We start from the raw sequence: 26,670 nt of genomic DNA on the forward strand, positions 1-26,670 counted from the left end.
CCGGACCCCGGCCTTGCGCTTAGAACTTGAAAAGGTTCTCCTCTAACCCTGGTCCTTGATCTCTTATTCTCCTCACGTTCCAAGCTAATCCTTCTTCCCAATGGAGAATCAAGCTTCCTTTCTCGGTCTCTTTCCTGTGCAAGCAGTCCCAGATCACTGTGGCCTGATGCAGCACTTCCCTCTCCCATTCCTCTCCAGGGGATCTTCTCTTCCTCACTCTCTGTCCTTCTACCTCACTCACTGACTGAGTGAAAGACTGACTGACTGACTCAACTCTTCCCCCTCTTTTGTGTGAAATAAATTCCACCCACCTCCCAGCACGTTTCGTGTTCCAAGCAGGGAGCCACCAAGGGGTGCTATGCTACACTCCAAGCAGGAAGCCGTCGAAGGTGCTTTGCTACACTACTTTGTGGTGTGGGGTGCAGGTGTTGGAGTGTGGTCAGGTGTCTCCACCTTACCTGGATGGTGGGGCACCACACCTCAGGAGGAGGCGCAGTACCTCTGTGGCGACTGAACCTCAGGGGCACCACAAATATATATACAAAAACAATATACCAGCAATAAAACTGCCCACACAGAGACATACAGACTGCACTGCCCATCAATGCAGCCTTACCAGTCCATATTTCAGCCTCACCAGTGCCCATATTTGTGGAACTCCACTTTTACCTCAGGCTCAGACTGGTGTGGTGCGACAGTCCCCAATAGGCAGGTAAATGTCCCCAATAGGCAGCATAGGCCCCAATAGGCAGGTAAATGTCCCCAATAGGCAGGTTAATGTCCAAACAGGCAGCATAGGTCTCCAATAGGCAGGTAAATGCCCACAATAGGCAGCATAGATCTCCAATAGGCAGGTAAATGTCCTCAATAGGCAGCATAGGTCCCCAAAAGGCAGGTAAATGTCCCCAATAGACAGGTAAATGGCCCCAATAGGCAGCAAAGGTCCCCAATAGGCAGGTAAATATCGCCAATAGGCAGGTAAATGTCACCAATAAGCAGCATAGGTCCCCAATAGGCAGGTAAATGTCCCCAATAGGCAGCATAGGTCCCCAACAGGCAGCATAAATCCCCAATAGGCAGATAAATGCCCCCAATAGGCAGCATAGGTCTCCAATAGGCAGGTAAATGCCCCCAATAGGCAGCATAGGTCCCCCCAATAGACAGGTAAATGTCCCCAATAGGCAGGTAAATGTCCCCAATAGGCAGGTAAATGTCCCCAATAGGCAGCATAGGTCCCCAATTGGCATGATAGACTGGACCCAGCGTTAAAAAAAAAAAAAAATACCAGTACTCACCTATGTCCCCCACTGCTCTCAAGAGGAGCCTGCTCGACTCTTCTTCTGGCACAGGCGGCGTGACGTCATCATGCTGCATACGGAGGGCCGCAAATCTTCCAGAATGGCAGCGCATCGCATTTCCTCGCCGCCTCGTCATTCCGCCCACGATTACAGGGCCCGCCAGCATTGAGCTGTAGTAAAGTTCAATATCGGCCGGGTCCAGGGGCCGGTGTAGCTGATGTAGGAAGAACAGCTGCTCGGGACCCCTTGAGACGGGCCGGATAAATGTCCTCGGCGGGCCGCATGTGGCCCATGGGCCGTAGTTTGAGGACCCCTGTCCCAGAGCATTGCCTAGATACAACTGTATAGAATTTGAAGCTGAGGGCTGAGCAGCATGTTTTGCTTCCTATGAATGTGTGTTCTCATTCGCTGACAGCAAACAATCACAGCAAAAATGGTAAGTAACTGGAAAACAAAAAAAACGGATTACTTACCGGTAATACTCTTTTGTAGAGTCCACGACAGCACCCACTGAGAGAGGGGATCCGCCCTCGGAACAGGAAACCTACAGAGAGATAAATGGGGCGGTCCCCCTCGCTCCCTCAGTTTGTGTTACCGAGAACAACGGAGAAACCGCCATACATGTTTTAGTCAAACTGTTTGGGCGATTCATCTATCTTACCCCTATGCAGTTTTAAGCTTACTAAGTTTAATCACATATCTAACTTAAATCATAATCTCCACCACCAAAGAGACCCATGTGTGAAAAATTCTTACAGGAGGGAAGTGAGCGGGTGCTGTCGTGGACTCTACAAAAGAGTATTACCGGTAAGTAATCCGGTTTTTCCTCTTCGCCACGACAGCACCCACTGAGAGATTTCCAGAGATAATCACTTGGGCGGGCACACCGTGTTAAGGACTGATCTACCAAAAGTTAGATCCTCGGTAGAGGACAAATCTAGTCTATAGTGACTATAAAAGGTAGATGGAGAAGACCAGGTTGCAGCCTTACATATTTGTTCAATTGGGACGTTCGCCCTCTCGGCCCAGGAGGATGATATGGCTCTAGTGGAGTGCGCCTTAATCCACAGTGGAGGGTCTTCTCCTTTTGCCAGATACGCCATTGTGATCGCATCTCTAATCCATCTGGATATCGTGCCTGATGTAACTGCAGACCCCTTTCTGCTGCCCTGGAAGGAGACAAAAAGAGACCTACTCTGCCTCCAGGGACTGGTCCTATCTAGATAGGCTAGCACGGCTCTCTTCACATCTAAGGTGTGATATTTCTCCTCGTCCTGTGTTGACAGGTTCTCATAGAATGAAGGTAGGCATATCTCTTGAGATCTATGAATTTTAGTTGCCCGTTTGGGCAGGTAGGACGGGTCCGTCTTTAAAATCAGACTGTCTCGTGTTATTAACAGGAACGGTGGGTCTACTGATAGAGCGTGAAGATCACTCACCCTCCTGGCCGATACTAAGGCCACTAGCATAGCCGTTTTCAATGAGAGGCACTTTACTGATGCTGAGCTTATGGGCTCAAACGGTGCCTGAGTGAAGGCATCCAAAACTAGAGTAAGGTTCCACGCTGGTAGCCGAGGCATATGCACCTGTTCTGCTCGTTGACAAGCCGAGATAAACTGAGTCACCCATCTATTTGCTGCCACGTTATAGTTAAACATGGCTCCTAGGGCTGATACGTGGACCTTTAGAGTGCTTACTGAGAGTCTCAATTCTCGGCCTTTTTGTAGAAACTCTAGAATGGCCGTAATGGGTACTTCACCGGCTAGTTTTGTTGGGTGAAAGGCCAGGAACTTCCTCCACACCTTAGCATATATTTTTGTTGTGGACTCCTTCCTGCTTTGCAGCAGGGTATTGATTAGGTTCTTTGAGAAACCCTTCTGCCTCAGTAGCTCCCTTTCAAATTCCAGGCCGCTAGGTGCAGGGCTTTGGCCTGTGGATGGTAGCAGGGTCCCTGCGAGAGAAGATTCTGGTGCAGCGGCAGGATCCACGGGTCGGTTACTGACATGGCTCTCAGCCATGAAAACCACGGTCTTTTTGGCCAAAACGGGGCTATCAAGATGACCCTCGCCCTCTCCTGTCTTATTTTCCTGACTACTGTTGGTAGTAGCACCATTGGAGGGAAGGCATAGGCTAGTTGGAATGCCCAGGGTGCTTGGAGGGCATCTAGAATGTCTGGGTTGTCTGACCTGTAGAGTGAAGCAAACCTTTTTACGCGCCTGTTAGCTCTGGTTGCGAATAGGTCTATCTCTGGTCTGCCCCATTCTGACGCTATCATTTCGAAGATGTGTCTGCTGAGGACCCACTCGCCCTGGTATAGGGCCTGGCGACTGAGATAGTCTGCTCGGGAGTTGTCTACTCCTCTTATATGGAGAGCTGACAAGGAGAGAAGATGGACCTCGGCCATTTCCAGGATCTTTCCCGCGATAGACATCAGTGGCATTGACCGCGTGCCTCCTTGCCGGTTTATATAGGCCACTGCGGTGGTATTGTCTGTCTGGATCTTTACGTGGGTGCCCCTTAACTGTGGGAGAAAGTGAGATATCGCATAAAAAATCGCTGTTAGCTCCTTTACATTAGAGGAGGCCTCTATTTCATCCTCACGCCACCAGCCTTGTATCATGTGCTCCTCTAGATGGGCTCCCCAACCTAAGGGGCTGGCATCCGTGGTGAGTATTTTGGAGGGAGTCACCCACCACTGTACTCCCTTCGATAGATTGGAAGGATTTAACCACCATTTTAGGGATTCAACCACCTCGGGCGATAGGGACATCTTCCCTTCCAGCCGCCCCTGCAGTCTATCTGTCTCCTGCAGAATAGCCCACTGCAGTTCTCTGGAGTGGAACTGAGCCCATTGCACCGCTGGAATGCACGATATCAGAGACCCCAGCAAGGACATACCCTGTCTCAATGATATTACGGGTCTTCCTGTAGTATTCTGTATCTTATCGATTATGGCCATTACTTTGGCGTTCGGCAGAAAGCACTCCTCAGTTACGGAGTCCACTTGCAGGCCCAAAAACCTCTGACAGGTCACTGGCTCTAGTCTGGACTTCTCCCAGTTAATTAGCCAACCCAGTGTTTGTAGGGATGAGATAATCCTAGCTATTCTCGCTTCACACTGTGAAACAGAATTCCCCACTATGAGTAGGTCGTCTAAGTAAGGGACAACTAGGGTGTCATTCAGCCTTACATACGACATTACTTCCAGCATCAATTTTGTAAATACCCGAGGAGCCATGGATAGCCCGAATGGCATTGCCGCAAACTGGAAATGCTGAATCCGACCTTTGAACCAGACTGCTACCCGCAGGAACCTCTGGTGCCCTCGATATATGGGGAGATGGTAGTAGGTGTCCTTTAGGTCCAAGACTGCCATATAACACCTGGGAAACAAAAGCTTTATTGCAGACTTAATCGACTCCATTTTAAACGACCTCAGTCTTAGGAAGGTATTAAGTTTCTTTAAATTTATTATAGTCCTGTAAGAGCCATCTGGTTTTGGGACTAAAAATAGAGGAGAATAAAAGCCCATCCCTATTTCGTCGTCTGGGACCTCTACTAGGACCTGTTTAGTTAGCAGTACTGCAATCTCCATCTCCAGCGCTGCCTGCTGTGTCAGGGACTTCATGGAAGTCAATAGGAAGGAGTTCGGTGGATACCGAACAAATTCTAATTTCAGGCCTGATGACACGATATTCATGGCCCATGAATTTGATGTCACCTTCTCCCATTGGCGGCTAAATTTTAATAGCCTGCCACCTACCGGTATAATAATTTTATCGGGATCTGTCTTCCCTGAAGGGACGCTTCCCGAATAGGTTGCCCCTTTGTTTGGGGTCCTTATTTCCCCAGCGGTCCTGGGGTCTAAAGTCCTTCTTTTTACCAAACGGCGGCTTCCTGTAGGCCCTCCTGTTGAACGGAAAATACGGGTTAGGGAAACCCTTCTTCCTCTCCCCCGCTTTTGTCAAAATCTCATCCAGTTCCGTGCCAAACAAGTACTTACCCTGGCAGGGTATAGCACACAGTCTAGTTTTTGTTTGTGTGTCTCCTTTCCACCCCTTCAACCATAAGGCCCGCCTGCCTGCATTGGTCAGTCCTGCCGCTCTAGCCGATAACCGGAGAGAGTCCGCGGAGGAGTCGGAGAGGAAGGCCGCTGCTCCCTTAATGAGGGGCATAGAGGAAAGGAGTCTATTCCTAGCTACTCCATTCTTAATATTGTCCTCTAAGTCATTCAGCCACACCAACAATGATCTTGCCGTACATGTGGCTGCTATTGAGGGCTTAAAGGCTGCCGTACATGCCTCCCAAGATCTTTTAAGAAATGTATCGGTTTTCCGATCCAAAGAATCAGCCAAGGTTCCCGAATCCTCTACCGGCAGAGAGGATCTACGAGAGGTAGAGGCCACTGCCGCATCCACCTTGGGGGCTCTTGACCAGGCTATTAACTCCTCATCGTCAAAGGGGTACTTACGCTTTGACGTTAAGGGGAGGAAGGTTCTTTGACCTTGTTTTTCCCACTCCCTTTTAACTAGCTCTTTAACAGCTGGTACCACTGGGAAAGCCCGGACCTTTCTACGGGAAATGCCTGCAAACATTATGTCCTGTGGGGTCTTGGGGTCCTTACTTTCTGGCAACCCCATGGTATTTCGGACAGACTTCACTAAATTACTGACACTGTCCGTGGGGAAACACGTTTGGTCCTCGTCCTCTGAGGAAAGGTATTCCTGGGATTTGTCGGAATCTAGTTCCCCGGTTTCAGATGGCGATTTTGACGCCAGCGAGGCTCCTCCTCTTGGCGAACATATTTCTCTTGCGGAGGAGTGACCCCCCAAACTGCTGGAACCGCCTAAGGCCCGTAGCTCCTCTCTTATAATTGCCCGGATATCCTCCTTCTTTCGTGAAGACTCCTCCTGTAAGGCCTCCTCAATACATGATTGGCATAATCTCTTAGGGTGGCCGTCTGGGAGGGGCTGAGAACATAAGGCACACTCTCTATGTTTCGCCTTCTCCGTTCTTTTAGCCTAAAGGGGGTATGGACCAGAAAGAGAAGGCCATCAATTATATATTCTGACCACAAAACACTCACCCGTGAGTTTCGTCAGTAAACTACCGGCTGCGGGGTCCGCGACCCAGGCTGAGGCGAGGCATGGGACGACTTCTTTTCTTTGCGTTTTTTCTCCAAGGGCTCATCTTGCCTGGAAGGTCCACTAGATTCCTTCCTGGAGCAGCCACTTTTCCTGGTGCTACTACTTCTCCTTGTAGCACTACTCTGTCTACTGCCATGTGGGGATTGCACTGGCTGACCTAACGGGAGCGAAGCTGGGTCATCTAAGGACGACATGACTGCGCACCCCCGCTGCGTTTGTGGCTTCTTTTTATAGCCGCTGCTATAGCTGCTCCTCTTCCTCTCTTTTTTTTTTTTTTGCGCTTCTGCGCATGCGCGGGCGTTCTCCCGCGATCTCTGCCTCCTGTCTGACCCCGGAAGTTCTCTTCACTTCCGGGTTGCCTCTGCTGGGGAAGCGCTCGCTCACAGCAGAGCACTGATGCGGCGGCTGTCCCGCTGTGCCTCCCGGGTATCTGCACCCTGCCACCAACACACGGGGTCCTTCTCCCCTCCACAGGTATGACCCCCGGAAGCGCTGCCCAGCACTAACGCTCGAGCCCTTTGCTGGGGGGGGGGGCGGGGGCACCACTGAAATTGCCCGGCCGGTTATTGTTACCTGTAATGCGCCCCCCTCGGGGGGGGGGGGGGTATTTCATCGTCCTCCCCAGTGAGCCTTGGCACCAATCTCACCTCCGGCCTCACCTGCATTACCAGCTCTAGGGGGGGGGATATACCTCTCCACCCGACGCTGCCTCCGGTCCTGGGGCCCCTGCTGCTCATATTCTGCACGCAGGCGGCTACCAGACCAGGAATCCTCTTCTGCGGGTTCCTTTCCAGGAACAGGAAACCAAACTGAGGGAGCGAGGGGGACCGCCCCATTTATCTCTCTGTAGGTTTCCTGTTCCGGGGACGGATCCCCTCTCTCAGTGGGTGCTGTCGTGGCGAAGAGGAAAATAGAAAGTTGTAGAACTTTACATATACGATATAAAAAAGGATTTTTTAAGTAATATCAGCAAACAACTTTGATAGAAACACTGCAGCAGTGTCTTCAGTCATGGCATTATAGTCATGCTAGTGGCATCTCCTACTCTCAATTTTAATGGAGTTGTGAAAGTTTTCCTACAAACATCTGAAAACTTGTCCATGGGACATGTTGCAGTTCAGCCCATTCATTATGTAGTTACTGAAGTAGACTATACTATGTCATCTAGCTTAATTCCAAACTCGTAACCTACAGCAAAAAGCTCTCTTCTGCATTGCACATACCTGACCTTCATCAGAGGATTCTTGTTCTAGTTGCACACTGGAAATCCTATAAATTACAGAACAAAACAACTAATCAGTGTGAAAATGTATTAGGCTGCACTTTGGTGGCTGAAGGATTTTTACCATAGCAAACCTATGACACATAGTAGTGAACAGGACTTTAGAAAATCTGATTGACCTATCACTGGAATTAAAGATTCAGTTTTTTGGGGCTTTTTTATTCAGAGAAAGGAGTGGATTCAAAGAGAATGGGAATAATAAGGAAACAACTTAGGTTTTGCATCCAAAATAAGTTTTCCGTGAGTTATGGACACTGCGTGTTTTTGTTGCATTAAAAACGTAGTGTCTAAAGGGGGCTTTACACATAGCGAGATCGCTAGCGATTTTGTGACGCAACAGCGATATCGCTAGCGATCTCGCTACATGTGACACGTACCTTCGACCGCCCCCCCCCCCCCCTGCTGGATATCGCTGATCGCGCTGGAACGTCCTGGGCCATTTTCTCCTCGTTGGCGTCCCGCTGGCGCTGACTAGCGATGCATGGACGCAGGCAGAAGTCGTCATCATCGCTGCCGTGTGACAGGTAAGAGCGACCACCGAGCATCGCTGGATCGCTGCTGCGTCGCTGGTGAGATCTGCCTGTTTGGCCGCTCACTAGCGACCATTTAGTGATGCACCAGCGATCCTGACCGGGTCGTATCGTTGTCGGGATCGCTGTTGCATTACTAAATGTAACGGGACCTTACAGTTCCAGCAAAGTAGATGGGATTTATAAAAATCTCATGCCCGCTGTGCTTTTTTTTTACTCAGTGTAAACTGACCTGGGGTGTGTGTCTCATATCCGCAACCAGGACCGGTTTAAAAGACAAAATGGGACCCTGGGCAACAATTTAACGTGGGGCCCCAAATACTAATATATTGCACCATCACACAAACATTTTGGTTGTATTTACATGCACTGAGTCCCGGCCACTAAATGAGCGTGATCAACATTATTGAAGTCGTTTGACGGTTATTTCCCGGCCACTTTATACCTGTTGAGGAACAATGATGAGGACATGGCAATCATTAGTAGATCAATCTGTCCTCATACAGTATCATGTTATCAGCAGCATATCTGCAGTTTTCACCGGGCGATGTGCTGCTGAGAGCAGTGATTTTTGTTCCGGTGTAACAGGCAAGATTAACCGCCCGCCCAGAATATACCCGGGGTATAAAGTGGCCTAGGCCAGAATATACCCCAGCTGCTGTAGATCAGATTTTTCACGCTTTTGAGAACCATCAAAAACGGGGCCACAGGCAGCACACGGGGGGGGGGGGTGGGCCAAACCGCAAACGGGGTCCCAGGCAGCGCACAGGGGGCAGAGACAATGAACAGGGTCCCAGGCAGCACACGGGGCCCCAGGCAGCACATGGGGGGGTGGAGACAGCGAACGGGGTCCCAGGCAGTACATGGGGGGGCAGAGACAGCGAACGGGGTCCCAGGCAGCAAACAGGGGCCCCAGGCGGCGCACAGGGCCTCAGGCAGCATACAGGGGTCCCTGGCAGCGCACATGGCTCCAGGTAGCACACGGGGGCCCCAGGCAGCACACAGGGGGCAGAGACAATGAACGGGGTCTCGGGCAGCACATGGGGCCCCAGGCAGCACATGGGGGGGCAGAGACAGCGAACGGGGTCCCAGGCAGCACACGGGGGCAGAGACAGTGAACGGGGCCCCAGGCGGAGCACAAGGCCTCGGGCAGCATACAGGGGTCTCTGGCAGCGCACAGGGCTCCAGGTAGCACACAGGGACCCCAGGCAGCGCACAGGGGCTCCTGGCAGTGCACAGGGCTCCAGGCAGCATATAGGGACCTTAGACAGTGCACAGGGCCCCAGGCAGCGCACATGGCCCAAGGCAGAGCACAGGGGCCCCTGGCAGCACACAGGGGTCACTGGTAGCACACAGGGCCCCAGGCAGCGCACAGGGCCCCTGGCAGCATACAGGGGCTCCAGGCAGTGCACAGGGCCCCAGGTAGCATACAGGGGGCCCCAGGTAGCGCACAGGGGCCCCTGACAGCACACAGGGGCCGACACAGTGAACGGGTTCCCAGGCAGCACACGGGGCCTCAGGCAGCACAAGTGGGCAGAGACAGTGAACGGTGTCCCAGACAGCACACGGGGCCACAGGCAGCACACAGGTGCCCCTGGAAGCGCACATGGGGCAGAGACAGCATGCAAGGGGGGAAGAGACAGCTCGCAGGGCCCCTGTGGGCTGTCTCTGCCCCCTGTGTGCTATCTGGGACCCTCTGTGCGCTGTTTGGGACCCCCTGTGCGATGTCTGGGGCCCCGTTCTTGAGTATATCACTCAATCCTGTGCGATATCTAGGGCCCCTGCGCGATGTGCGATGTCTGGGGCCCCTGTGCTCTGCCTGAGGCCCCTGTGCGCTGCCTGGGACTCATGTGTGCTGCCCGGAGCTCCTGTGCGCTGCCTGGGGCCCTGTGCACTGCCAGGGGCCCTTTGCGCTGCCATGGGCTCCTGTGTGCGGCCTGGGGCCCTGTGTGCTGCCTGGGGCCCCCGTGTGCTGCCTGGGGCCCCCGTGTGCTGCCTGGGGTCCCCGTGTGCTGTCTGAGACCCCGTTCGCTGTCTCGCCCGCCCCCGAGTGCTGCCTGGGGTCCCTGTGTGCTGTCTGGGACCCCGTTCGCTGTTTCGCCACCCCCCCCCCCCGAGTGCTGCCTGGGACCCCGTTCGTTGTCTCGGCCCCTGAGTGCTGCCTGGGGCCCCGTGTGCTGCCTGGAGCACCATTTTTGATGGTTCTCAAAAGCGTGAAATATCTGATCTACAGCAGCTGGGGTATATTCTGACCTGGAGGGGTATAATCTGGCCTAGGCCACTTTAACCCCGGGGTATAGTTTTCCTAGGCCATAATATACCAGGGGTATATTCTAGCCCAGAGGGGTATAAACTGGCCTAGGCTAGAATATACCCGGGGTATATTCTGGGCGGGGGGTTAATCTGGCCTGTTACACTGGCATAAACAATCCAATCACTCCATGAATAGGCAGCATTTTGCTTGTTTAGTATAGTACACCCCACAGTTCTTCACATAGTGTAATGCACCCCATAGTCCTCCAAATAGTATAATCTGCACCATGGTCATCCATATTGTATAATACACCTCATAGTCCTTCATACAGTATAATGTGCCCCACAGTCCTCCATATAGTATAATGTCCCCCATAGTACTCCATATAGAGTAATGCACTCCCCATAGTCCTCCATATAGTATAATACTCTCTCATAGTCCTTCATATAGTAATATACACTCCTCAGTCATCCATATAATATAATACACGCCTCCTAGTCCTCCATATTGTATAATGTGCCCCTCATAGTCCCCCATATAGTACAATGCACTCACTCCCCATAGTATAATGCACCCATGGTTCTTCATATAGTATAATGCATTCCACATGGTCCTTTATACAGTATAATGTAAGTCCAATATAGTACATATGGTATAGTGCACTGCCCATAGTCTGATATTCCCATAGTCCATGATGGAGTATAATGTAGCCCCCTCAAGAGTATATTGCAACCACCCCATAGTGTACAATGCAGTCCCCTCATAGAGTACAATGTGACCCCCACATAGAGTACAATGCAGTCCCACATAGAGTATACTTCAGCCCCTCAGAGTATACTGCAACCCCTCATAAAGTATACTGCAGCCCCATCATAGAGTATAATGCAGCCTCCTCATAAAGTATAATGCAGCCACTCCATAGAATATAATGCATTCACCCCTTAGAATATAATGTAGACCCCCATAGACCATAATGCAGCCACACAGTCCTGCAGTGTTATGGCCACCACGTACTCACTGATATAAAGAAAAAATACAATACTAACCTCTCCTCCTCATTTCCCCTCTGCTCTGGTCTCAGTAGCTCCACTGCCCGACATAGCATGGTATGCAATAGATGCAGAGGGGAATGATGAGGAGAGGGAGTGTCATCTGAAGCTTTCTCCTCCATCATTGCTTTCAACTGTATCAGCATCTTGGATGCAGATACAGTGGAATGCAGGGGGAAGGAGGCGCTGGGCCCCCCTGACTCACAGACCCAATAGCGGCCTCGTGGTGTGCCAATATTAATGGCAAGCCACTGGCTGGGACCCTGGGAGAGTGGGGGTCCTAAGCAAATGCCTAGTCTGCCTACCCCTAACGTCAGCCTTGTCCACAAAATGTCAATTACTCTTATGGGTACACTGAGTTTGCTAGAGTGCTACTGTTTTCCATTTACGTCTAAATAAAGTTAATTTTATTGAACTAATAAAAGTTCTACTGTATTTTCCTTTTAAGACCCTAAGTTCGGACTGTGCTTTTTGGTGTTCAGGTTAATGTATGGATTTTTCCTATGGACTTGCATTCAATGCTGAAAATCAACAGGTAATAAACGCGCAGGCGTTTTTATTGTGTTTCCACCTTGCATAAAAAATGCATTTAATCCACACATGATTATATCAATAAAGTTTTGTCAAAGCCAAATAATAGGAATTATCAAAAACAAAACAGGTTTAAAACATGACACACCAACGCAATTTCAAAAACGCAACAAAAAAGCATTCAAAAACGCAATGAAGAAACACAAATAATTTAATTTAAATAGTAGGTGCAGAAAGGTTGCAGAGAAACTGCAACATCAAAAATTCACCAAAAAATCATCGTGGGAACATAGCCTTAGGGTATGTGCACAGGGCTGGAATTTAGTGGATTTTGAGGTGTATTCCATGTCATACAAAAAAATATTCAGAATTGAGAGTCCTCAATGGTTATTTTCTTCTTTAGCTTTGTACAAAGCTAAAGAAGAAAATAACCAGGTGCCTCTAGTAGTCACCTACAACCCAAATCTGGAAGTGCTAAGGGGAGATGCACGGAATTTACAACCTTTACTACAAAAAGATGCCCGATTAAAATCCATTTTTCCAGACCCCCCACTACTGTGCTTTAGGCAGCCCCCAAATCTAAGAAGCATCATTGTCAGAAGCTCCCTGTCCTCTCCAACAGCTGGAGGAACCTTTCCTTGCAACCAGAAAAAATGTAAAACCTGTCCATCTATAATGATCATGGACAAGATAAAGATCCCCAATTCACATCAGGACTACAAGATCCCAGGTACTTTCAGCTGCATTACATCTAATGTGGTGTACTTAATTATTTGTACTAAATGTCCAACAGGGGGTCTGTATGTGGGGGAGACAGGGCAAAAGCTTAGAAGAAGGATGAATTCTCAACGTCACACAATAAGAGAAAAAAGAATGGATATTCCTGTGGCAAAACATTTTTGTATGCCTGATCACAGCAACATGGATATGAAATTACTGGTATTGAAAGGTAACTTCACATCTCAGAGAGAGAGAAGAGTCTGTGAGTATAAATTTATGACGACCTTTGACACTCTCAATGCTAGAATGAATGTGTCGCATGGATTTATGTATTTTTACATCAATTAAGGAATTTGCTGCTAAGACCGTGTGGGGGCATCACAACACATTAGGAGACCCCAATCAGAGGAAAATAAAACATCCAGACTCCTTATCTATGAACTAGTCCAATATTTATGTTTCTCCCTCTCCCATATTGATAGTCTGCTTCACGTCACTTGTCTCATCTATTACATTTTTTCTGTGTTGTATTGTGCATACATATGTGACTCTTCAGATTTTGTATTAGTCTATGCCTGATGAAGAGACCTGAGTAGTCTCGAAAGCTTGCAATGTGTTACCATCTTTTCAGTTAGCTATTAAAAGGTATCAGCCACTGAGGACTCTCAATTCTGAATATTTTTCTACCTACTGGCTAAGGCCTGTTTCACACTGCAGTTTTTTGTGTCAGTTAAAATCCGCCAAAAAGGCGGAAAGCAGATCCGTTCCTAATTGATGTGAACGGATGTCACCGGATTCATTTTTTTGACGGATCCACTGAATGAAGAATTTTAAAGGAACCGCTGCCCGGGAAGGAGGGAGAGAGAGAGGGAGAGGGAGAGGGGGAGAGGGGGAGGGGGAGAGGGGGAGAGGGGGAGGGGGAGAGGGGGAGGGGGAGGGGGAGAGGGAGAGGGAGAGAGAAAGAGAGAAAGAATTTTTTTTTTATCTGTCCGCCAGAAATTATTTCAGGGTTAAATTTCCTCCTGACTTCATTCCTCCGGGCATGCGCTCTATAAAATGCGGATCCTGCAGTACAAAAAACGTTACATGGTCCGTCCAGGCATTACGGCGGACGCAAAAAAATTTGACGGATCCGCAAAAAAACGGATCCAACAGATGGCCATCCGTCAAGATCCGCCGAGAATGCAAGTCAATGGGGAAAAGAACGGATACGCCAAATAAAATGGCGGATCCTTTTTTTGCAAAAACGGCGGATTTTGACTGATGGTCAAAAACGGAAGTGTGAAACAGGCCTAACACGGTACAAAGATATACATCTTCCATGTCATACAGTGTGTATAGACTACATCCCATTAATTTCAATGGAAATCTCTGCCAAAGTACATACACTACAGTTTTTTTTCTCACTTACAGGCTGAAAATCTGTTCTGCTGGGAAAAATGAGTGACATGCCATTTATTGACAGGGATGTCGCACAAAAACCATGTGGAGTAGTCACACAGATTGTCCCCATCTAGTGTGGCTTATCCATATACATGGTATGTCAAACTGCAAATCAGTGGCAAAAGCTGGAGTGTTAGCCTTGGGTTTCTGTAACACATCCTATACCAAGTCAGCATTAGATTTTCCAGTGTAAACATACATTTACACTCCTGCTTGATCTATTGGCTTTGGCTCAGAATACAACTTCAAAAACTAGACCTCAAGTAACTACAAGAACTGCACATGTGATTCCCACCATCTTACACATGGAGTAATATACTGTATTTGGTAATTGTACTAGGGTCTTGGTGATAGACTTATTAGTCTGTTTGTTTTTATACTGTAAGCTGGTTGGTTGCTCGCTGCTTAATAAAGATTACAGTTTTAATAAGGATTTCTTTTCAGTTTTAGTGAGTAATACAAAAGTGTTGATTCTCCAGGATAAAATATAGTAGCCTTAAATAATAAGTTACATCACTTACCACTAAAGTTTTATTAGCCAGGTGCCCCCAATCACCTGGAGAATCTCTATCGTGGTCCCCTGCCTCTGCAATGTCGATTGTATGGCCCATGTGACAGAGACATGGGTGGTGTAGCTGCTGAAATTCACAGCAGTTCACACACTTGTTCAGCAATGTCCTGACCTAGAAGCACAGCTGTAGACTTCCATGGTGGAGCAGCTACCAGCCTACCGTGGCCCAAAAGCTGATATGGTAGTATTTTATGTAACTTACTATTTAAACTGATTTTGCTCTATTTTTACCTATTTAGAGATTAGGAAACGATGTTTTCTGTAATAAACAGTGGAAATTTTGCCCATGGCTTTATCTAGTATTGAGCTCACCTTGTTTTAGTAAGTGTGGCTGATTTGCAATTCCAGATACAATCGGCGATAAAAGTCACACTTTTGCTGTTTTTCTGATCTCATGCAATCCATTTAGGTTCTCTTATGAAAGATGTTATGCATCTCTACTACTTGAAGAACTTCAATTTATAGCACTGTCAGCTTATTTTAATAGCCTGTTTATTAAACCTAGACAAAAGCAGTACTCCGTCTTTCTGTATTATTGTATTTACAGCCTTATTACACATTACCTAATTACTGTTGGTTTGGTTTCATCCTCCTCAGAATCCTCAGAGTCATAATCCCCATTCAATTCTTTGTCTTCCTGAGCCCAATTTTGGTGCCATTCACCTGTCAGAATGTTTTTCAATTTATTAATAGCAGCACACTCTTTACTAAAAACCAAGATGACAGACGACCTACCTCTGGATTTCTTTTTCCGTCTTATTGATGCTCTAACTATGTCAATTCCACCAACTTTACCCCAAGGACGTCTTGACCTAACATCACTGAACCAGTCTCCGGACAGTCTTTTTAATACACGAGGATCTGAAAGAGATGACCGTAGTTTCCTATAGAAAGTGAAAAAATATTGATTTATTACTTTTTTATCCTATGATTTCTAAAACAGTAGATGAAGAAAAAATATGACCTTGTTTATTTGTTCTAATTAGAACATGATATCAATAGGTATTTTTATTTAATTTGTTTAAATTAATTGTTGGGGTGAGGGCGAATAGATGTATTCACAGATGCATGCACTGAACGGCCTACCTCCCAACTTTTAAAGACAGGGAGAGGGACATGTGTTGAGACATTTACATAATTGTGCCATTATTGAAGTCCCTTAGTGTTCTTACCCACTACAATACATTGCTCATGCCCCCATAGAGTCTGATGCCCCTATCACACTCCCACAGTGAGTTACCCAACATGCACAGCATATGACCTCACTCTGCTCCCAACACAGTGTGATGTCCCAACAGTGCACCTTTCCACTGTATGAGTTCCCCAACATGCACAGTATGATGGACTCTTAGCCCCCCAACACAATATGATGTCCCTAGGGTGTTTTCCCCCCACAGTATGATGTCTTCATAGTAACCCCACACACATTGAGGACCCACAGTATCATGCCCTCACAGTTCTCTGACACGTTATGAGCTCAACACAGTAATCCCCCCACAGTATGACGTCCCCATTCACACTACTCACATTATAATACCCGCCACAATCGCACACACAGTATGATGCCCCACATACAGTATGATGGTCTTCACCTGGCATGTTGACCCCCACAGAATCATGTGCCCACAGTTTACCCTCACAGTATGATTCTCATAAGGCACCTCTCACAGTATGATGCTCCCACAATGTATTCCGCACTGTATGATGTCCCTACGGTACCTCATCACATATTATGAGGCACCCAGAGTCCCCCCTACAAAATGATGCTTCTATAGTGATCCTCACAATATGATGTCCCCACAGTATAATTTCCCTACAGTTCCCCCACACACATTATGAGGCCCTCACAGTATGATGCCCCATAGCCACTTCTCCAAAATTACCCCATCACAGTATGAGGCTCTAAGTCACCTAGTATCATTGTCCTCACAGCTCCCTGCATTATGATAGCCCAAACATATTTTGATGCCTCACAACTTCACACACAGTCTGATGGCTCCCCACAGCCCTTCCCCACAGTACGATTCACCCACAATACGATGTCCCTCACACAGTAGGATACCCCCACACAGTATGATGCCAAAGCACTACACATACCATACGGGGGCCAATATACTGTATGATGGCCCCTACAGTCCTTCTCACAGTATGATTCCCAAACAGCTATTCCCTACACAGTAGAATGACCCAACAGTCATCCAACATAGAATGATTACTCCCATAGCTACCCCAAACACCATGATCACCCTACACACAGTATAGTGTACCCCACATATAATAAGGTGCACCCCAGCTCCCTCCCAGAGTATGATTACCCCCAAAACCTACCACTTAGTACCCACACACACTGTATGATGCCCCAAACCCCCCACAGCATATAATAGCCCCCACAGACCACAAACACACAATATGAGGCACTTATTGTCCCCCACACAAAGAATGATTGCCTTCACAGCTTCCCCCCACCCACACACAAACACAATATGATGTTCTCTATAGTCTCCCACACAGTATGAGGTCTCCCACAGACTAGTCACACAGAATAATAGCCCCAAACAGTATGATCCATGCCAGAAGCCCCCACATTCAATGCCTTCACACATCATGCTGGCTCAACACATTCAGTCCCTTCATACATCATGGTTTCCCCACAAGTGCTGACTGACAAAAATAAAAATCCCTTCCTCCGTGTTCCCAATGTGCTGCTCTGGCTTGTGTTTTGTGTGGGCTGAGGCACAGCAGGCAGGATCTAGTGATATCATTGCACCGGCTGTACTGAAACTGTACAGGCTAAATCGTGGAACAGTGAGCCAAGTCTTCCTATCTAGAATCTAAAATTTGGAAAAACATACAATTCTGCCAAAATAAGGAAAAAAAACACTAATAAAGCTTCTAAAATATCCATTAGCCATTGTTTTAAAAAGAAAACTGTTTGTAGACTGACATTTCAACAATTCAGTAACATTCTTAAGGCCTAGAGTCTCATCCTCAAGTACTGCATTATACTCCTTGTTTCAGTCTCTCTGACACTTCTACAGTCATGGCCAAAAGTTTAGAGAATGACACAAATATTATATTTTCACATGATCTGCTGCCCTCTGGTTTTTATGTGTGTTTGTCAGATGTTTTTATCACATACAGAAATATAATTGCAATCATATTATGAGTAGCAAAAGGTTATATTGACAGTTAGAATGAGTTAATGCAGCAAGTCAATATTTGCAGTGTTGACCCTTCTTCTTCAGGACCTCAGCAATTCTCCCTGGCATGCTCTCAATCAACTTCTGGATCAAATCCTGACTGATAGCAGTCCATTCTTGCAAAATCAATGCTTTTATTTTGTCTGAATTTGAAGGTTTTTGTTTGTCCACCCGTCTCTTGATGATTGACCACAAGTTCTCAATGGGATTAAGATCTGGGGAGTTTCCAGGCCATGGTCCCAAAATCTCTGTGTTTTGTTCCCTGAGCCATTTAGTTATCACTACAGTTGAGCGACTTTTGGTTTTTTAGGGTCGAGTTTCGTTTCGTGAAACCCGACTTTTCCAAAAGTCGGGTCGAGCAAGATCGGCCGATTATAGGGAAAAGTCGGGGTCGTCCCGAAACACGAAACCCAATGTAAGTCAATGGGGAATAAAAGTCGGCAGTGAGAGGAGGACAGGAAACACACCTACAGTGCCCATTTGAATGCCAAAAGCATCAATTCTTCTTACTTAAGCTTGTCAACCTTAATTAACTTCATAATACAAGTTACGCACTGAAAAATGGGGGTTATTTGGCTAAAGTTGTGGGGGGGTAGGGCTGGCTCCAGGTTTTCATGTGCCCTGGGCGAAAGAGCGCCCCTTTAACACATACCACAACTCATCATGCTCCGATACGGCAGAGAAATAGTGGTATAGTACAATGAAAAATACTTCACTTTTTACATCTCATGACGAGGCCCATCTATTTCTCCATACAGAATCATTGGTCCCATAAAATGTTTGAAACAATATCAAACAATGTAGGATAGATCTTCAGCTCACCTGGTTCAGCCTGCCCAGTCCTCCTTTCCATAATCTCGGTGCACGGAGTGGATCCATCCCCATCTGGGAGAAATGCTCAATGAAAAAAAGTTTTTTATAGTTCCAGCACACGATGTGAAAAAATTAAGAAAAGCCTTTATTTAATCCATAATTAAAAAATGCAATTCCAGTGATGATAAAAGCCTGTGTAGCCTACACATGCTTTTATCATCACTGGAATTGCATTTTTTAATTATGGATTAAATAAAGGCTTTTCTTAATTTTTTCACATCGTGTGCTGGAACTATAAAAAACTTTTTTTCAATGTTTGAAACAGTATATGATGAGCTCCACATAATGCTACAGTATATGTTGGTCCCCATGGATGAAGCTCCACTGTCTTATGGGCCCAAATAATGCTCCAAACATAATGGGCCCCATTTCTAATGCTCTAGTGTATAATGGGCCCTGTAAATGCTGCTCCAGTGTCTGATGTCCACCTTTGGAATGTTCCAGTGTATGGTGGGCCCCATCTATCATTCTCCAGAGTATAGTGCTCCCCAAAAATTGCTGTCCCAACATTGAAAACAATCAAATAAGTCTCCTCGCTAGGGAATCCCTGTACTAGTCTGGACTCCTCGTCGTCCCCATCTTCCATCTCACTTCACAGTATTTCAACCTTGCAAGTGCTGTGATCCTGAGCAAGCAGGGGGGGCCCACTCGTTGGCGACGGCACTGGCACAGGGCCCCTGATAGTACGGTGGTGTGTCTGATGGCGGGTGGGCCGAACCTGCACTTTCATCTGCAGCTTCCTCTTTGTCACCGTGTAAGATGGAACTGTATATGGGAAGGGTAACCTGAGTTTCATCAGGGTCAGATTCAGGCCGTGTAGCGTGCGAGGGGAATGTAGTGGTCTGGGCCAATGTACCAGCAGATTCATCGAGTAGTGGCTGGGCATCAGTGCACTTGTGTCGCCCCCAGGAGTACGGTCGCCACAGTGGCATTACCTTCCTCCTAGGGAGTGTGATGTCATGCTTGGGAGCAACCAAGGATCTCTCTAGCAGGTTAACTGATTGGGCGGCGTTATTCCCACGAGTCATGACCCTCCAAACAGCGTTCATGAAGGCAAAGTGTTTGTTTTACGTGGGCAGTATGGTTGCAAAGCTGAACCTTAAAGGAATGTCCAGAAGGGCACCACCAGGAGTGGAGCCTACGGTTAAATTCGACTCCACCTGGGAAACCTCAACCATGCCAGCTACAGAACAGATGCACACATTGCAAGCTTAATTCCGTTAACGAACGAGACTCCGTCATGCCCCGCAGTCCGAGACCGGCTTACTAGAGGGACACGTGAGGATCTGGCACATGAGATTGGCCAATAACTGATGTGTCATGCCCTTACATGTCCGTGGCTGCATGTGCGCTACACTGAAAAGGCCAGCATTTGTCGCTTACAGGTGCAGATTACCCGCTGAACAACGTTAGTGATGGGGATCACTGATTACAATTATTACCCGCGAACGATGATTTCCCAGTAAGTGCAGGTCAACCGCAGTTCCGGAATTAGGCCTAACCGTCATTCCTGAAAAAATGAAAAACTTACGTGTGCAAACCACAGGTGCTGTAGCTTGCTTAACAGCTCGCCAGCCGTTCTCACGCCCAGTATGGATTACACGTGATTGCACAAAGGTGAGAAAGGGTACCGTATCCCAGGATAACATGTATGGATAGCGTACACATTCAAAATATATGTCTATACATCAGGAGGCAGGCTCAGACGGTGTTAGGCCCAGTATGGCTTGCACGTGATTGCACAAAGGTGAGAAAGGGTACCGTATCCCCGGATAACATGTATGGATAGCGTACACATTCAAAAGATATGTCTATACATCAGGAGGCAGGCTCAGACGGTGTCAGGCACAGTATGGATTTGACGGCCCAGACTACACAGTGGAGGAGCAGGGAGAGGTAAAGATTGCAAATGCTGGGGCCCTGCCCAAGCAAGGGGGGCCCACTCGTGGGCGTCGGTACTGGCACTGGGCCCCTCATAGTACGGCGGTGTGTCTGACGGCACTCGCACGGTGTCGTGCGCTAGGTGGTGACCCCGGCCATGGGGGGGGGGGAGGCAGCACAGTTAGGGAGTTTTAGAAAGTGGCATATGTTGATGTTGGACATTCAGCTGATGCAAAAGGCGAAATAGGTCAAGTCCCAGGAAGAGGTGGACCAAAGCAAGCCATTTTTCTGTCACCCTATGTGTCATCAGGGGAAGGTGGGACAAAATCCTTGGAAACCCATGCATGGTTCATTTTAATGAAGGTTAGATCGTCCACATTTTGGGTTGACAGACGGGTCCTTTTTTCTGTCAGGATTGATCCAGCTGCACTGAAGACTCTTTCCGATAGCACACTTGCAGCTGGGCAAGCGAGCTCCTGTAAGGCATATTGTGCCAATTCAGGCCAGGTGTCCAGTTTAGCGGCCCAATAGTCAAAGGGGAATGACCTGTGTGGGAGAACATCGATATGGGAGGAAAAGTAGTTTGTAACCATAGTTGACAACTGCTGTCTCCTGTCACTTTCCATCGATGCAGTATTACCAGTTGTGTGAGCGGTCTGTGAAAAATCAGTCCACAACATTGTCATGAAAACCCTGTCTCCAACGCCACTTCTGCTGTGTGCACCATGAACACCTCTGCCAAGCTGCCCCCGGCCCGTACGGCTCGTGTGAGAACCATCACCGCTGCTGTGTGCTGGGAATGCCTCAAGCAACCGATTTACCAGAGTTGCTTGTTTATTAGCCAATATTAGGTCAAGGTTCTCCTGTGGCATGATGTTTTGTAATTTGCCTTTATAGCGTGGAACCAGGATGCTGGCCAACCAGTAGTCGTCATCGTTCATCATTTTGGCGATGCGGGGGTCCCTTTTTAGGATCTGCAAGGCATAATCTGACATGTGGGCCAATGTTCCCGGTGTCAATGATGCACTGTGAGTGCTGGGTGGAGGAGCACTTTCTGGCAAATCCACATCCCTCCAGTCACGCACAAACCCTGTACCAGACTTTGCCACGCCAACATTTTCACTTGCCCCACGAGATGCATCCTCCTCCCCTAAGTAATCATCCCCATCATCATCCTCCTCCTCCTCTTCTTCCTCCACCTCGTCCAGGAGAGGTCCCTGAGCAGACAATGGCTGAATGTCATCAAGGATTCCCGCCTCCTCTTCCTCCTCATCAACATTGGCTGCAGACGCCTGCTCCTTAAGGTGCGTCAAAGTTTGCATGAGCAGACGCATAAGTGGGATGCTCATGCTTAGGATGGCGTCGTCTGCGCTTACCAGCCGTGTGCATTCCTCAAAACACTGAAGGACTTTACAGAGGTCTTTCAGCTTCAACACCTGTCAACTCCATGTCTGCTCTCAAAGTGCCTGGCCGTGTATCCTCCCACAAATGCATTATGGCCTGCCTCTGCTCGCACAGCCGCTCCACCATGTGCAGGGTGGAGTTCCACCTTGTTGCAATGTCGATAATGAGGCGGTGGTTGGGAAGGTGGAGCAATCGCTGCAGCTTCTGCATATGAACGGAGTGTACAGGCGACCGGCGGATGTGCGCGCACAGTCTTCGCACCTTCTGGAGCAGGGCTGTTAACTCCGGATAATTTTTGAGGAAGCACTGCACCACCAGGTTCAAGGTGTGAGCCAAGCAAGGTATGTGGCTGAGTTTTGAAAGGGCTATGGCTGCCACAAAATTATGGCCGTTATCACTAACTACCTTGCCTGCCTCAAGATGTACACTGCCCAGCCATGACTCAGTTTGTTGCTTCAAGTACTCGGCCAGCACCTCAGCGGTGTGTTTGTCGCCCAAACACATCATCTGCAACACAGCCTGCTGACGCTTTCCACTAGCTGCTCGATAGGGGGACACCTCGTGTGCAACAGTGGCAGCTGCAGATGGAGTGCTTGTACGACTGCGCTCTGTGGACGAGCTTTCGCTTCTGGAGGAGGAGGAGGAGGGTCGAACGCCTACAGCCAACTGTTTCCTATACCGTGGGCTAGGCAGCACTGTCCCACCACCGCTGTCCCCTGTGGACCCTGCATCCACCACATTAACCCAGTGTGCAGCGATGGACACGTAACGGCCCTGGCCATGCCGACTGGACCATGCATCAGTTGTGAGGTGCACCTTTCCACTCACTGACTGCTTGAGTGCATGGACAATGCGGTCTTTTACATGATGGTGGAGGGCTGGGATGGCTTTGCGAGAGAAGAAGTGGCGACTGGGTAGGTCATAGCGTGGTACTGCATAGGCCATGAGTTCGCGGAAAGCTGCGCTTTCCACCAACCGATAGGGCATCTACTCATAGTGTCTGGGAGGGTAAGCTGGACTTGAGAGCTGCATATGGTGGAAGTAGCGGTGGACAGGGCGGACAGAGAGAGGGTTGATGATGGTGATGGAGTTGGTGTTCTTTCTGATGGCCTAGATTCAGTATTTCGTTGATATAACAGTGGGATTCCCTGACTGCTGTGGCCTTGCAACGACACCTCAACATTTGCTGCTGTGCTAACCGGTGGGCTTACAGTGGGGGAAACAATGTACCGTTGTTGACTACCTTCTTTGTGATCAGTTGCACATGTGGCACTTGAGTTTGGTGTTGTGTCCACGCTTGCAAGTGCATGCTGGTTAAATGTCTAAGCATGCAACTGGTATTCAAATTTTTCAGATTTTTCCCTCGGCTAAAGGTCTTTGCGCACTTCTTACAGATAACCTTGGCCTGATCATGAGGATTTTGTTCAAAAAAGTGCCACACTGCACTCTTCCTACTTTGGCAGACATTTTGCGGCCTAGCACGCTGTGATCTTTTGACTGTCTGGACAAGCTGTCCAGGAACTCTTTTGATTTTTGGAACCTGTCTTTGGAGTGCTCCGGGCCTGCCAGATAACAGCTGTTGCGATGTCGATGTCTGCTGTGGATGCTCCTCCTCATCTGAGCTATTGGAAGCAGCACCCTCTTCCCCCAATGGATGCCAAGCTGGGTCAACAACTGGGTCATCCATCACCTCCTCTTCAATGTCATGTGCACCTTCCTCTGTGTCACCGTGTATGGTGGTATAGTGTGCGGGAAGGGGCACCTGAGTCTCATCAGGGTCAGAATCTGGCTCTGTACACTGCGAGGACAATGTAGTGCTCTGAGTGAATGTACCAGCAGAATCATCTATCAGCGGCTGTGCATCAGTGCACTCCATGTCAGATTCATCTTGGCCTGGGTAATTCACCATTTCACTTGATAATCCAGGCATGGTATGTGAAAACAGCTCCATGGAGTAATCAGTAGTATGGCCTGCGTCATCCTTCAATCTTGGTTGGGGTGAAGGACACAAGGAAAGGTGTGGTTCATGAACATGAGCCTCCAATGACGACTCAGTGCTTTTATTTTTTACAACTTCAGAAGAGGAGGCGATAGAGCTGGAGGCTGAGTCAGCAATGTAAGACAAAACTTTTTCCTGAAGCTCTGGCTTTAAAAGTGGTTTGCCAACTCCTAGAAAACTAAGCCTTCGAGGCCTTGTGGAGCCAGACGATGACGCAGGCTCAACACCTCCTGCATTCGGTCCTATTTTGCTTTTGCCACTACCATCAGATCCACCAACATCATTACCAGCTGCCAACCCCCGCCCAATTCCACGGCCTCTTCCACCAGCCTTCCTCATTTTTGGTAGAAATGTAGACAAAATCCAACAAACTATATAGTAATGTAAAACAAGGTACAAGGTGTCTATAGGACAGGGGAGATTTTGAATTTCTGCAGACACTTGTGGACACTGGACACTTTTGGATTGTGTGAGGCCCACTGAATATCAGAGCGCTATGTCACAGGCTCGATGGCACAGGTGTGAAAAAAGTGACTACAGGATAAGGGAGATTTTGAATTTCTGCAGACACTAGTGGACACTGGACACTTTTGGATTGTGTGAGGCCCACTGAATATCAGAGCACTATGTCACAGGCTCGATGGCACAGGTGTGAAAAAAGTGACTACAGGATAAGGGAGATTTTGAATTTCTGCAGACACTAGTGGACACTGGACACTTTTGGATTGTGTGAGGCCCACTGAATATCAGAGCGCTATGTCACAGGCTCGATGGCACAGGTGTGAAAAAAGTGACTACAGGATAAGGGAGATTTTGAATTTCTGCAGACACTAGTGGACACTGGACACTTTTGGATTGTGTGAGGCCCACTGAATATCAGAGCGCTATGTCACAGGCTCGATGGCACAGGTGTGAAAAAAGTGACTACAGGATAAAGAAGATTTTGAATTTCTGCAGACACTAGTGGACACTGGACACTTTTGGATTGTGTGAGGCCCACTGAATATCAGAGTGCTATGTCACAGGCTCGATGGCACAGGTGTGAAAAAAGTGACTACAGGATAAGGGAGATTTTGAATTTCTGCAGACACTAGTGGACACTGGACACTTTTGGATTGTGTGAGGCCCACTGAATATCAGAGCGCTATGTCACAGGCTCGATGGCACAGGTGTGAAAAAAGTGACCACAGGATAAGGGAGATTTTGAATTTCTGCAGACACTAGTGGACACTGGACACTTTTGGATTGTGTGAGGCCCACTGACGCTGTATGGTGTGAAAAAATGCACGCTCCGTACCTCAGCAGGACAAAAAAAAAATTGGGATTGCTTTTAAAAAAGCAGTTTGCAGAGCAGTGGGTAAACAGCAATGCAGCTGTCAGGAAGCCTTAGAAGGCAGCCTAACAACCAACACCGCTGATCCACCACAATATAGCCTCCCCTTGCACTGCACACACAGTGACTGGTGTGTTGTACAGGCAAAATCGCTAGCAGCAGAAGCAGTTTTTTTTTCTTCTTCCCTGCCTAACGCTCTACCTACAGAATCAGCAACCTCTCCCTATGCTAAGATCGGCAGAAGTAAGATGGCGGTCGGCGTGCACGCCCTTTTATAACCCCTGTGACGCCAACCATAGCAAGCCAATCACTTGCATGCCCTTCTGAAAGATGGTGGTGACCCCTGTCTATGTCATCACGTTGCCCACAGTGTCCGTGGATCCTGATTGGCTGAAAAAGAGCGCAAAACAAACTTTTGAAACGCGACTTTGGCGCGTAAGTCGCCGACCTCGTGGCCGACCTCATCCTAGGGTCGGGTTTCGTTTCATGAAACCCGACTTTGCCAAAAGTCGGGGACTTTTGAAATTTTTCGACCCGTTTCGCTCAACTATACTTTTGGGTTTTCATTGGCTGTAAGCCATAATCATCAACATTAACAGAGATAAACACTTGAAATAGATCACTGTTTGTAATGACTCTATGTAATATGAGTTTCACTTTTTGTATTGAAGAACTGAAATAAATGAACTTTTTGATGATATTCTAATTTTGCGAGATGCACCTGTATATACCTGTGTCCCCCCCGGTATGTTTTCTCTAGCAATCAATTATACATGCATATCCCTCACATTGTGACTCTGCTCAGACGTGGCACTGCCCTTTTGACTGTCAGTCCCCTTACTCTTTGCATTTATTTTTCTTTGTTTTTTATGAAATTACTACAAAAAAATTAATAATATTTCTTATATGCTCTGGTGTCCATTCCTTTTTCCGGTTATTATCAAAACATAAAGGGTAGAGAATATGGTTCACACCTTATTTCCATAATAATTTGTGACTTTTAATCTTTTTTGCTGACCAAACCACTTATTTATCAGAAGACAGCCCAACAATTTTACTATAATTTATGGAAGAAAGTAACGTAAGTAGTTTTAGATTTAGTATTTTAGATTTTTTTTTTCTTCTACTGTTTACAGGTGTGACCTAGTTAGTGAA

General features: G+C 47.8%; 1 protein-coding gene across 3 annotated transcripts in view; it reads right to left on the reverse strand.

The window, feature by feature from the left end:
* The window catches only part of SYTL1 (synaptotagmin like 1), a 308,605-nt gene that overhangs the window by 93,402 nt on the left and 188,533 nt on the right, over positions 1-26,670 (reverse strand). For 2 of the 3 annotated variants that reach the window (XM_073563993.1, XM_073563991.1), the window contains exons 3-5: positions 15,561-15,709; positions 15,389-15,488; positions 7,669-7,714 (exon numbers count right to left, since the gene is read on the reverse strand). In XM_073563993.1, coding sequence (XP_073420094.1) covers positions 7,669-7,714; positions 15,389-15,488; positions 15,561-15,709 — 295 coding nt within the window. The other variant, XR_012227512.1, reaches the window with a different exon arrangement.

Source organism: Dendrobates tinctorius, unplaced genomic scaffold (genome assembly GCF_039654945.1).
Source record: "Dendrobates tinctorius isolate UK_male_01 unplaced genomic scaffold, ASM3965494v1 ptg000015l, whole genome shotgun sequence".
NCBI classification, from domain to species: Eukaryota; Metazoa; Chordata; class Amphibia; order Anura; family Dendrobatidae; genus Dendrobates; species Dendrobates tinctorius.